The 12,500-nt window shown below is 35.1% G+C and overlaps 1 protein-coding gene across 1 annotated transcript; it reads right to left on the bottom strand.

The window, feature by feature from the left end:
* Positions 1-2,345: 2,345 nt before the first annotated feature.
* Positions 2,346-4,052, bottom strand: LOC113805737 (chymotrypsin BII-like). Its single transcript, XM_027356790.2, has 7 exons — positions 3,922-4,052; positions 3,711-3,792; positions 3,477-3,621; positions 3,190-3,356; positions 2,999-3,085; positions 2,742-2,878; positions 2,346-2,620 (listed from the first exon to the last, which is right to left on the bottom strand). The coding sequence occupies exons 1-7, from the start codon at positions 3,964-3,966 to the stop codon at positions 2,465-2,467; spliced, it is 819 nt and encodes a 272-aa protein (XP_027212591.1). The 5' UTR covers positions 3,967-4,052; the 3' UTR covers positions 2,346-2,464.
* Between the last annotated feature and the right edge of the window lie 8,448 nt (positions 4,053-12,500).

The raw sequence follows: 12,500 nt of genomic DNA, 5'->3' as shown, positions 1-12,500 counted from the left end.
TTGTCCAAACATTTTCGCCTATTGTACCCTTTATTATATTTTTGTACTGTTACGTGCCCCCCTCTCCCCTTCGTTTTATTTAGGATAATGCAAATAATATACTAATTATGAAAATGTATTGCAGGAGTGTTGGCCAATAAATTCGAATTCAATACACGAATAAAAAAAGATGATTCATAGAACATATGATGTTTCTCTTTGAGTGCGTGTGTGTGCGTCTTCCTTGTTTCTTCACGTACCCTTATGACCTAGGTCGTGTACGGACAACACACTGCTCAAAAGGGAGGTCGAGGAGTGGAAGACCTCGGGTATCTTTCTCTCATCTTGCTGTGATGAGAGAAAGATACCCAAAGAGGAGGAGGGAAGATTTCTAAGACACACACCTCCGTGATCTTAGCTTTAAAGTACAGAAGTAACGCTTTTTATTACGCAGTCTCGATTTTTGCTGCTGAATTGTATATCTTTGTTTCTTCTCTTGAGATAAATACTCATGTAAAATAAAAATAGAAACACCCACTTTCTTATCAGGAGCCCAGAGACGTCCGAGGTGTGATTTCAACGTATGTCAATATGTAAGATAACACACATCGCTAACTTCAAGCATACGGCAGTTGGAGAAACAGTATCCATTCCCACAGATGAACAGTTGTTGCAATAAGGCTGAGAATCGGATAACGCCTTGACTGATAGCTGGGGAATATGACTCTATTTATTTTATCTATCTCTGTGCAAGAATGATGCCTGTTTATTATGTTATAGATATTTTAGAACAAAAACTAATGTCTTCTTCAAAATATAATCAGAAGTTTACTAGGGAAAGACCTAATAATTTTTTTTCACGTACGAATAAATCTTACTCATTCAAGCAATGTGTTATGAACTTAATCTATAAAGGGCTCAATTATATCAAATATTAGACATTGCAAAACAATAGAGTGATTAACTAGTAGAGGAAAATTATTACAGAAATTGTGAGAAAAAAATATAATGACATGCAGTTCATTTTATCGTAATCATGGTGATTTCCCAGCCACTTTTTGCAACGGAGAGATAAGACACTGAAGGTCGCATTCGGTTAACTCTTTGGTACGAGGTAACTTATTATTGTCACTTTTGAATCTTATATTTTGTCTAGTCAATATTAATAGACAATGCCACTCTAGAATATCACTACAAGTAGATATTATGGACATTACATTGACATTTTACCGTCTTGCATATAAGAACGGCATTCTTTTACAAATCAAACGATATGCATGGAAATATACACAGTGAAATGTAACTCCTAATACAGTCATTATTTTTCTCCTATTACGATTTTCTTCCCATATCGATGCACGGTCAGCCTCTCGAACATTCCTTATCCAAATCCTTCGCTCCCTTGTATATTTAGCATCGTATCCTTCATCCTTATCCTTTGGCTCTCCTACACTCCTTCCTCCCACTTGCATGGTCTCGTCGGTCAATCACGCGGACTCTTTTATAAAATTACATTTGGATTTCCATGATTTCCATTGCCTTTTCCCTTCTAGTGCGTCCAAACTACAGTCAAGAGTTGCCAGATACCTTATACATGTCACAGACTGGAAACAAGCCAACGACTTCATGGTAGTTCACACAACAGTCGTTCATGGTAGTTCAGACAAGAGTAGTTAACACAACAGTAGCTCATGTTAGTTCACACAACAGTAGTTCATGGTAGTTCGCACAACAGTTTTATACAATGGCTCATCCTCCATTGGCGACCCGTAACTAGTTTTGTCTGTTTGTGATATGTATCCGCTATGATCTAGATGTATTTGGTTTATTGTAGTTATCATAGTTGTTTCCAAAGAACATTTTTCTCTTCTGTCTAATGGGTCGTTTTGTGGTATTTAGCAGTATTGGTCTTTCGGGATTTGTTTACAGTGCTTATTAAGATTTAACTACGTATTGTGTTTAATTGGTGTCGACGGTTATATTCACTTTTCCCAGCCTTCCTGTATTCTATCTATTCACACACCCTTTCTTCAATAAATGTTGATCTCAAACATTTTGATTTACCATCTGCCTCTTGTGTCGAAATATATAATGTTAAAGTTCTGTTTTCCTTCTTTACTGCAAAACATTATTTCCTCCTCTTTGTTGCCATTTAACTTTTTAAATACAGCTTCTTTCATAAGACTCTTCAGATTCCGTGATAAGAGTCGAGCAATCTAAGTGCTTAATAAAGTGACAAATACGGACTTGCTTTGTGTTTGTATTATCGACAACAGGGAAACGAGGGTCTAAACTATACGATTTGTCTTGCATTTATTTCTTGATCTTCGTGGAAGGGAATGTTTGGGGCGCTTGAAAGGCTAACGATTCAGCAATATATTTATTTGATTTCCTTCTCCATTCAAAATGGTGATGGCAGAGCGTGAAGGACTATCAGTTATGACAATATTCAGCCACTAATGCCAGTGTTGGTTTTAAGGTCTGTTCAGGGGGTGACGCCGGTCTTCTGCTCGATCCAGTCCAGGTAGTAGTAGACGCGGGTGAAGGCGTCGGGGTAGCCAACCTCGCATCCGGCGGAGGAACCGAAGGAGGTGACGCCGTAGGTCACGCCGTTGAGGTTGAGGGGGCCGCCGGAGTCACCCTGGAAAGGCTTAAGCAGTTAGAATTTACAGTATCAGAGAGTAACTTACCGTCCAAGATACTTGTAAAATCACACTCATATAATACGTTTGATAAAATAGCGTGAAACCAGTCTATCGTACGTTGCAGGTTCCCTTTCCGCCTGCGGCGTCGATGCAGACGATGCCGTCTCCAAGGTGGCCGTAGACGGCGCTGCAGTCGGCGGTGGCCATGATGGGCACGTCCACCTCACGGAGGACGTCGGAGATACCGCTGGCGCCTGTGTGAGGAGAGGTCTCATAATCATAATCCTCGATATTAGACTTTGGGTAGTTTGGAAAAGATTGATTTAACAAGTTGTTTGCTGAGTAACAGGTGAAGTAAAACAGAAGGCACTCACTGTCCGAGGGGCGGCCCCACCCTGTGGGAGTAACAATCTTCCCGACTGCCACGTCGGAGGAAGGCAGCTTGACGGCGCCGATGTTTTCTGTGAAGATACAGTAAAGCCATCATTATTCAGAATGATAAATGACGAAGAAGAGTCAGCCTCGAAGCAACAAGAAAGGCCCATCAGCTAAGAAGGATACTAACTGTCGAAATCGACTGCGCTGGGCAGCCTGATGAGGGCGATGTCGTTGGTGAGCGTGTGGGAGTTCCAGTGCTCGTGAGTGAAGAAGTTGGTGGAGGTCATGGACACCTGGGTGGGCTCATTGAGGCGGATGTTGTGGGCGCCCATCACCACCTCGACGAAGCCGGCGCTGCAAGCAATTTTTACATATGAAAAATACAACGTGAGGTAATGAATTCACGGGTTTTAGTCTTGGAGAATCTACATGTCTTGGAGGATGTTGCAATTGCTACATTCAGTGGGGACTCACCCGTCCATGCAGTGGGCAGCCGTGAGGACCCACTGGTTGGAGATGAGGGAACCGCCGCAGAAGTACATGTCGTCGATGAAGAGAGCCACCTGGTGGGGCCACGAGTGGGGAGAGGCCTCAACGCCACCCACGATTCTGGCGGTGCCTGCAAAAGTATTTTTTGTCCATCAGAGTGCGAATCGATATAAAAATTTGCTCGAAATTTCCCTCGATACACACAGTTAAGACACTAACCAGCTGGAGCAGGACTCAAGGGGTCCACGAGGGGCTTCGGGGACTTCCAGTGCCATGGCTTCCCCGCGGCGGGGTTTCCGCTCTGGTTCGGGAGAAAAGTGTAAATAATTCGACCTTTCTTCCTTGAATGTCCGCAAGTACAAGAGAAAAATGCAAAGTAGAATATTCAATAACTGTTGGATTAGGAAAACACGGAGGATTTGAGACTCACGGCGGCGGCGACGAAGGCGAGGAGGAGAGCGACTCTGGCGACCATGGTGGAGGTGCTGCTGAGGACGACGAGATCTGCCGCCGTTTATATACGCGACCAATTTCTCGCACTAAATCTTATCTTAAATTGTATCATTTTTTTTCTCCTTTTCTTCCTTTTTTCAGTAGTTCCCATCCTCAAGGGACACGTGGATCTAATAACAATATGGAGAGATTCACCTTCGGACTTTGGGTGGCCATCTTTGCAACACATTGCCAGTTCTCGAACACTTCTCACGATAAAATCTTAGGATGGAACTGACACCCTTCCAAGCGCTATAATAAAACAGAAATTCAAAATTAAATTATTTACTTTCTCTTCTATATAAAAACTTCTCTATACACACACACACACACACACACACACACACATATGGATATATACTTACACGTATGAAATGCGAATGTAAGGGTCAGATTTGCGGGTTTACTGAGGCGGTGATATAGCTGTGCAGCGACTCGAAGAAAGGTACAGAGGCGGCATTGTACCTTGTCCCTGGCACAAAAAGCGTACCTCCCGTCATATGCAATTCCTCTGTAAGTAGTTTTAAATTGCGTGCATAATTTCTGATCGCGGAACAGTAAAAAAAAAAAAGTATGGAGTGTAAAGCAACTGGAGTTATTTTGTATTTTTTAAGCAATTTACGAAATATAGCTCCTTGGCGTTAATAGTTTGTGTTTCTATCCGAGAAATCATCAGGTAAAATTATCATAATGGGAGATGCAGAGTCTATGTAATCATTAATTTTTCCAACCATGAGTCACATTAAGAAGTATATTCTAAATTAATATCAATAAGCAAGACATTGACTAGTATTGCAAAACTTTTCACAAAAATTTCATAAATACTATATGATAATCTAATTATCTTTCAAGTGTTATATACATATAATTTGTACGGCTGTGACATTAACAGGCTTTTCCGATAAGTATAATTTTAAAATAAGTTATAAAAAGGCACTGCAGTAGCAATTAATATATGCGTGCGAACATAACACAAACATGTAAACATTATAAAGAATTCCGAAGTACAGTGCCTAATTGATTTGAACTCTAAGAAGTACATATGTAGCCCCCTCCAGACACATGCAAAGAGGGAGAGAGAGTGGGAGAGAGGGAGAGAGGGAGAGAGGGAGAGAGAGAGAGAGAGAGAGAGAGAGAGAGAGAGAGAGAGAGAGAGAGAGAGAGAGAGGGAGGGAGGGAGAGAGAGAGAGAGAGAGAGAGAGAGAGAGAGAGAGAGAGAGAGAGAGAGAGAGAGAGAGAGAGAGAGAGAGAGAGAGAATAATTCCGTATAAAATGCAGTATGTTTGGCTGGTATGAACCATAACGTACTTTCTTCCCCTCGGGTCAATAGTTACATTCACCGAGGGAAATTAATCTGGCCTAGAGACGAAAACAAGAATTTTCATCGAAAATGTGTTTGATAAAGTTCTTAAACTGTAGTTATATGGTGAAAATTCTCAGAAGTTTTATTCATATTGCAGCTTGTATTAGGAAATCTCCGGGTTTAATAGCACCAATTAAATCTATCCTGACAAAAGAAAAGCAGAATATAGAAAAATATTAAATTATGGATTTGGAAATAAGGATAAATGCATTTAGGATAGAAAAACGGAATGGACAATAAAACAACTACCGAATCGGCCAACCAGTTCCAACATACCGAACTAATTTCACTTCATGCTCGAGTGGGGGCCGTTGCTGCCTTTCTGCATAGTTGCCGACCTAAGCAACCTTTGACCTCGAGAAGAAGGGGTCAACTAGTAACTTTCCCGAGGCCAAAGGTCAACTCTGGTCTCGATCCTGGGTCCTCCACCGTAGCAGTCAGAGACGCTACCGGTGTTGTCACCAGGATCTGGGAATGAAGTTAAAAATAGGAGTATTTATATACCCAAATCGGGGCTTTTATAGACAAAACTTAACAAACACAAACACAGCACGAGATATAAATCAGCTATCCCTTTAATACTCTCAAAGAAAACTGTCATGTCATCGTATTAAAAGAAAACGGATAATATGTGATACCGGAAACTATGAAATAAAACTTCAAATCAACTAAACAACCATCTATTGTCATTGTTTTGTTGTTGTTCTCTTATAAATATTTCACTCTGTATCTTTTCAAAATTATAAACATAATATTCATGGTTATCCCATCTTTATTTATGACATTAGTATATGATATTCACTCAACGCAACAGCTGATTGGAAAGTTTTAGTTGTCTTACTAGTAAAGAGATGCAGAGAAAAAATCGCCTCACTTGGGCTTTATTTTACATATATTCTAGCGTGTTGTTATATCTTTAAAAATCCGATGATATGTAAGTTCCACTGCATCCGCATCTCTATCAAAATAATCAAGATTTTGGTGTTTAATCTCAATTCAGGAGAGAGAGAGAGAGAATGGATGTACTATTATCCTTATCATTATCATTATTAATATCTTTATCATTATTATTAAATGTTATTATCAGAGGAGAGAGAGAGAGAGAGAGAGAGAGAGAGAGAGAGAGAGAGAGAGAGAGAGAGAGAGAGAGAGAGAGAGAGAGAGAGAGAGAGAGAGAGACAAGACAAGACATGACTTTTTATTCAGTGTTCCAGTACGAAAGCCAGATCTACAGATCCATCTAACAAATCTCCTACCCTAATATTATTTGACTTCATTTCACATCAACTGACACTGTTATTGCGCATTTATTTGAGGAAATAGTGAAAATTGTACAAAATAGTTACGCCTATCGGATCACGACGATTTTGGTATCGATGGGGGATCATTAAGTAATACGGTAACTGATTCTGTGTATACTATTTTCCCGTAATTTCTATGGTACTTCACGTGTGCTCCCCTATTATCGGGACAAACAAAGTGGGGTTTAAGTTTTATACTGCGCAATAATTTCTATGTAAGTATACTGTAGTAATTGAGAGGAATCTCAGTTTTCAAAAATAATGTACGAAATTTGTCCGACTTGAAAGGAACATAGAATACTGATTGAAAAAAAATCTATCTATATCTATATATCTATATCTATCTATATCTATCTATCTATCTATATATATGTATGTATATAATTCTATTTACGTCATTACCTGTATAATTAGTGTGTGACGTTTATTCGTAAGGAAAAATAATTACAAACTATAACCAAGGTACTAATTTAGATGTGTCGATAGCTTTTGTACTGCTCCGACTGATGTCATGATAAATATCATTATCATTATCATCACTTATAATGTAAAGGTTATCAGTACACGCTCTATGATTATTATGATAATGACCTATTATTATTATTGTGGTCATTCTGCCTCACAATCATTCATTGTGCTGATTATATTATTATCACCATAATCGTTATCAGTATTATTTGAAAAGAAGAGTCTAGGAGACAGGCATAGAAAGTAAGCGAACTGTTATGTGAGATATATTTAGATATTTCTCTTAAAAAACGAGTATACTGAATGACTAATTAAACACTGAATGCATTTTGAAACACACACCGTCAGGCAGCATTCTCACAAGCATACCAAAAAACGCCTTAGTTAATGCTAAAATATTTCCTCCTTATATTTCATATCTGAAGTAGAAAACGTGAGTTAAATAGTTAAATATCATATATGCTTTTTTATGCTAAAATTCCGTTGAAGAATTCCAAAATAAACTGTATTATGATTAGTGATAGCCACAATGCAGTTTGTTATTCGTATTGCTTGTTAATAATAAATAAGAAATCCAAAATAATCTTTTTTTTTGGTTTTATATTAATTCTAATGATTTTTGTTTGCCTTATCAAAACATATACTGAGGCCTTCGGGAGTTGTGAAAATAAATTTAAATATTAAAGACAAGAATTCGTCTAACAGGAATTTAAATAAACACTACTAATCAAGCCCATCATGTTTACAGATCAGCACCATCGTGAAACCCATGGAATATTAACAGATAAAATATAACATATATTAGATAATCCTACTTTTAATAAGACTATGAATCGCACAAGAGATAGCGTATTTTAATCCGAATTTTATGAATTAGTTTTGGAAATTAGTTTTGGATAATTTTGTAATATCATAAGGGGATACCAAGAGAGATATTAATACCTTATTACTACTGACGCCGTGAACCTAAAATTCATATAGATAAAAACAGACAATCAGAATGCAAGTAAAACTATAGCTTACAGGTATTTTTCAAATATATATTCTTATAGTTATGGTATTAACAAGAAAAATAACGGCAGAAGAATATGACTTAGTACATAATAAGAACAGTAATGAAAACAAGAATTATAATGATGGGTATGGCTACATATTTATGTAAATTAATAAGATAACTAATGATAGGTAGGGTTACATAATTATGTAAAATAATAACGACGAAGAAAAAACGTACAATTTGTCATTAACGAACGTCAAAGGAAATAGAATATTAGTGAATATGATAATCTTAATTTGATGGATCTTCATTAGCAATTAATTTTTTCTCATATTTTTTCTTCTTTCACAATACATAGTCGATCACGCTGAAACCATAATTTTAAGTTACTTTGTTTTAAAGTACAGGGAATCCAAAACTCAACACAGAAGACTGAAGATAATCCACTGCAGAAAATAATTTAGCATCTGTAATCTCCACAATAGAAATTTTTAAAAAATGCGAAAAGAAAAAATTGAACGAAGAGGGAAATGTTAATATCACCTCAACATAGTGTTGCGAGGGGTAAAACTTCCCTCCAACCTAAGTCTAGATGTGCACGCAAACCTCATTCTTATTATCATTCTTTTTTTTTAACAATGTTTACCAGTTGTTTTAACTATATTATCGTTACATTGTTATTTTCATTATCCTCATCGGTCGTTTTGATAGCATGGTAATAAGAACACAATCAACTTTTTTCTTGTCATAACAAATGTATTAATGTAATGTATACATGTACATGTATTTAATGTCTATGCCTATAAGGAAATACACGTATGCAGTTGTTTGCCTTAAAAGTATTGGAAAATGTCCAGCACCTTCACCATACATTAAATTCCACTTCTCTTCCTTACACTTCACATCACCTCGCTTCAATAATCTCTTTTTTCAATACTACCTTTACCAAACCATATTATTACAATATTTACACACTATGTAATTTATAAATACATTCTTTTTACAATTACTAATCTCACCTCGACATAATGGTGCGAGTGGAAGAGAGAGAGAGAGAGAGAAATTGAAAGAGAGAGAGAGAGAGAGAGAGAGAGAGAGAGAGAGGGAGAGAGAGAGAGAGAGAGAGAGAGAGAGAGAGAGAGAGAGAGAGAGAGAGAGAGAGAAGAGAGAGAGAAGAGAGAAGAGAGAGTTCGATTCCCTGGGTGTGCACGAAAGCCCCACCGTCATCTGCATCCATTTTTTATTTTAATTGTTGATATGAATATGATTTGTGTTTTTAATCCCTGTCCCATTGACGTTCTTAATATGAATTATCGTTAACGTTATTCATATTTTTATTTATAGTGAAATTATTAGTTACTAGAAATGTCTACATTGCTGTTATTATCATTATTAATATCATCTTAATTTCATGAATAATATTATCACTTCATCATCAGTGTTATTAAATTTATTATTTACATTTTTATCGTTCATTTGATTACTATGAGAAATACCGCTTACCTTTATCGTATCATCTTTATGATCATTAGCATCAGTATTATCATCATCATTACTACTATTGCTTCATCAATGTTATTCATATTATCACATAAGGAGGAATATAATAATGGCCAAAAAAATCATAACCAAAATTATAATCTTTTGAAATACATAACGTACAGCAATTAGCCTTCAGATGTATTCTAATTCTCCTTTGAAAGATATAGTTTTCATCATTACTTTACGATGAAAAATATAACATACTTTTCTGAATTCAAACTAAAGGATTAAGGTTGTAGGTTTTACTGAAATTTAAAGATTTATGCAACAATATTAAAAAAAGAAAAATCAATGTCCACTTGACCAGCGACGTTTCGAGTACTCAGTAACGAAAAGTAAATATGTATTTTAGAATGTGGGTTTAAAAACAAATACGATGGTAAAAATTTTGTGCATGTAACTTGTTCTCGTACTTACTTTAAAACAATGAACATGACACAAAAATATACATTAGATAAAGGAAAAGGTTCGCGCTCAAGATATACTAAATATAATTTTTATACTAATTTAGGTTAAATTGGCCCTTCGATTTTAGTTAAGAGTAATAAAAAGTATGAACTGCACAGCCTGTTTTTTTTCCTGGTGTATTTGTTCCATTACTTATGACGGCTGTAAATTCAAATCTATATTGAGCTTCTATATCAAATTTATTCGTTTACTGGATACACATGATTATAAAGATGGGAAAATATATCCTATTAGCTTTCTTTCTATATAATTAATCTTTACATTCACGAGAAAAAAGCTGAACTAATTTTGTTCTTTTCGTGTGTGCATTGCAAGAATTGTTGATACTGATTTAGGTGTAGCCATCTTTCTAGTGTTATTTAGAACTGGTGAAGTGATTATTAAGTATTTAAATCAACAGACTGGGGCTTACTGTTGATATGCTTTGTAGGAACTTATAGTATTAGTATCCCACTTCAAAGAAAAAGAAATATAGATGTTTATTTACACATACATATATATGTATATATGTATATATGAATATGTTATTAGATATACATATATATATTTCGTACTCTTTATATATTTTTTATCATTTGTGTATACATGTTTATATTAGGTATATATAGTTATTTGTATTATTATTTCGTATTAATATTCAAAATTCTACATCAATTTGCACATATTGCTAAATTAAAGAAATAAATTTCTTTAATTTGATTTTAATTTATAGCAGGAAATTAGATCGCTTCATAGATATACATTTTCCTTATGTGTGCAGGAATCTGAAAGTATAATAAAAAAAAAAATAATATAATTTATCATTGTATTATTATTCAAGAATTCTTCCTTCATATATATTTATTTTATTTATTTTTGGATTGTCTTTCCAGATCATAGACTAAGGCGCAGCTGAGTCCTCCTTCCTCAGACGCCCATCAAATGCCCATCAGAAACCGCCCCCGTTAGGCTTGTAATAATATTCCTACCCCTTTGGGATTTACCAGCAGCTCACAGCCGACGAAAACCAGACGGTGGGGTTCTCGAGTGGGCTCAGCTGGGAGGAGGACATCAGCTGGAGGTTTTCTCAGGAAGGCCAGTCATGTGAATGAACGTTTCAAAAAAGAAGCAAATGTTGTCGTTATTATTGTTGTTATTGTTATCGTTATTGGTATCATTATTATCATTATCTCATCACCATCATTATCATTACAATTATCGTTGTTATTTATCATTGTTACTATCACTATCATCCTTATTGTTGTTATCATTATTGTAATTATTATTGTTATACTCATCACTATTATCATTTTATCATTATTATTATCACATCGGCCAAGGAAGTTATGTTTTTGGCATCGTTGGTTTGTCTCATCGTTCGTCAGCAAAATAACTCAAAAAAGTTATGAACAGATTTTAATGGATATTTTTACCAGCGGTCTTCCTCAGCCTAGATGCCATCAGATTTTGGTGGTGATCAGGACCATAATCCGGATCCAAGAACTTTTTAAAATGATTCATTAGCATTCCGAGATTAGGCGAACACGGACCTCACCAGAGTACTTGAGAAAGAGGTGATTTTAATGTAATTCTTGAAGTGTGAATATTTGGATTAGTGACCCTCTCGCCTTGGCGGAGGTATGCGCTTTCTGAGTGCTTCTAGTTCTATCTTTTATTTGGATTGATATTATCATTATAGTTATTATCATAATCATTCTTATTGCTATTATCATATTATTATGATGATGATTATCATTATTATCATTAATATTGTTATTGCTATTATCATTATTGTTATTATTACTATTATAATCATTAATATCATTATTACTTTCATTATCATTACTATTGTTGCTCTTATTATCATTATTATTATTATCATTACTATTATTACTACTGCTATTATCATTATTGTCATTATTGATATTATTATTATCATTATTATAATTATCATTGTTATCATTATTACTATGACTATTACCATTATAAATTATTATTACTGGGATAATGATGATATTAACTATTATTATATTCATCATTATTGTTATTATTATTACTATTGGTAATATTATTGGTATTATTGATTTAATCATTATTGTTAATATCTTTTATCATTATTATGATTATCATACTCATGATCATCATTATAAACATTACTATAATTTTAGTTATCTTTTTTTGCTATTATTATCATGGTTATTGATATCATCATTATCATAATCATCTTTGTTATAATTATTATCATTTCCACCATCATTATCATCTTTATTATAGTAATCATCATCATCATAATACTCAACTTTCAAGGAACAATTTTTTTTTTCTTTTTTTTTTTTTTTTTACTTTACAGAAAGGAAGCTGGCACTGCTCACAGGATTTAGGGAATGAAAAGCGATTGG

Source organism: Penaeus vannamei, chromosome 36 (assembly GCF_042767895.1).
Source record: "Penaeus vannamei isolate JL-2024 chromosome 36, ASM4276789v1, whole genome shotgun sequence".
NCBI lineage: Eukaryota > Metazoa > Arthropoda > Malacostraca > Decapoda > Penaeidae > Penaeus > Penaeus vannamei.
The sequence above is the reverse complement of the archived record's forward strand: the minus strand, read 5'-3'. Positions and strand labels throughout refer to the sequence as shown.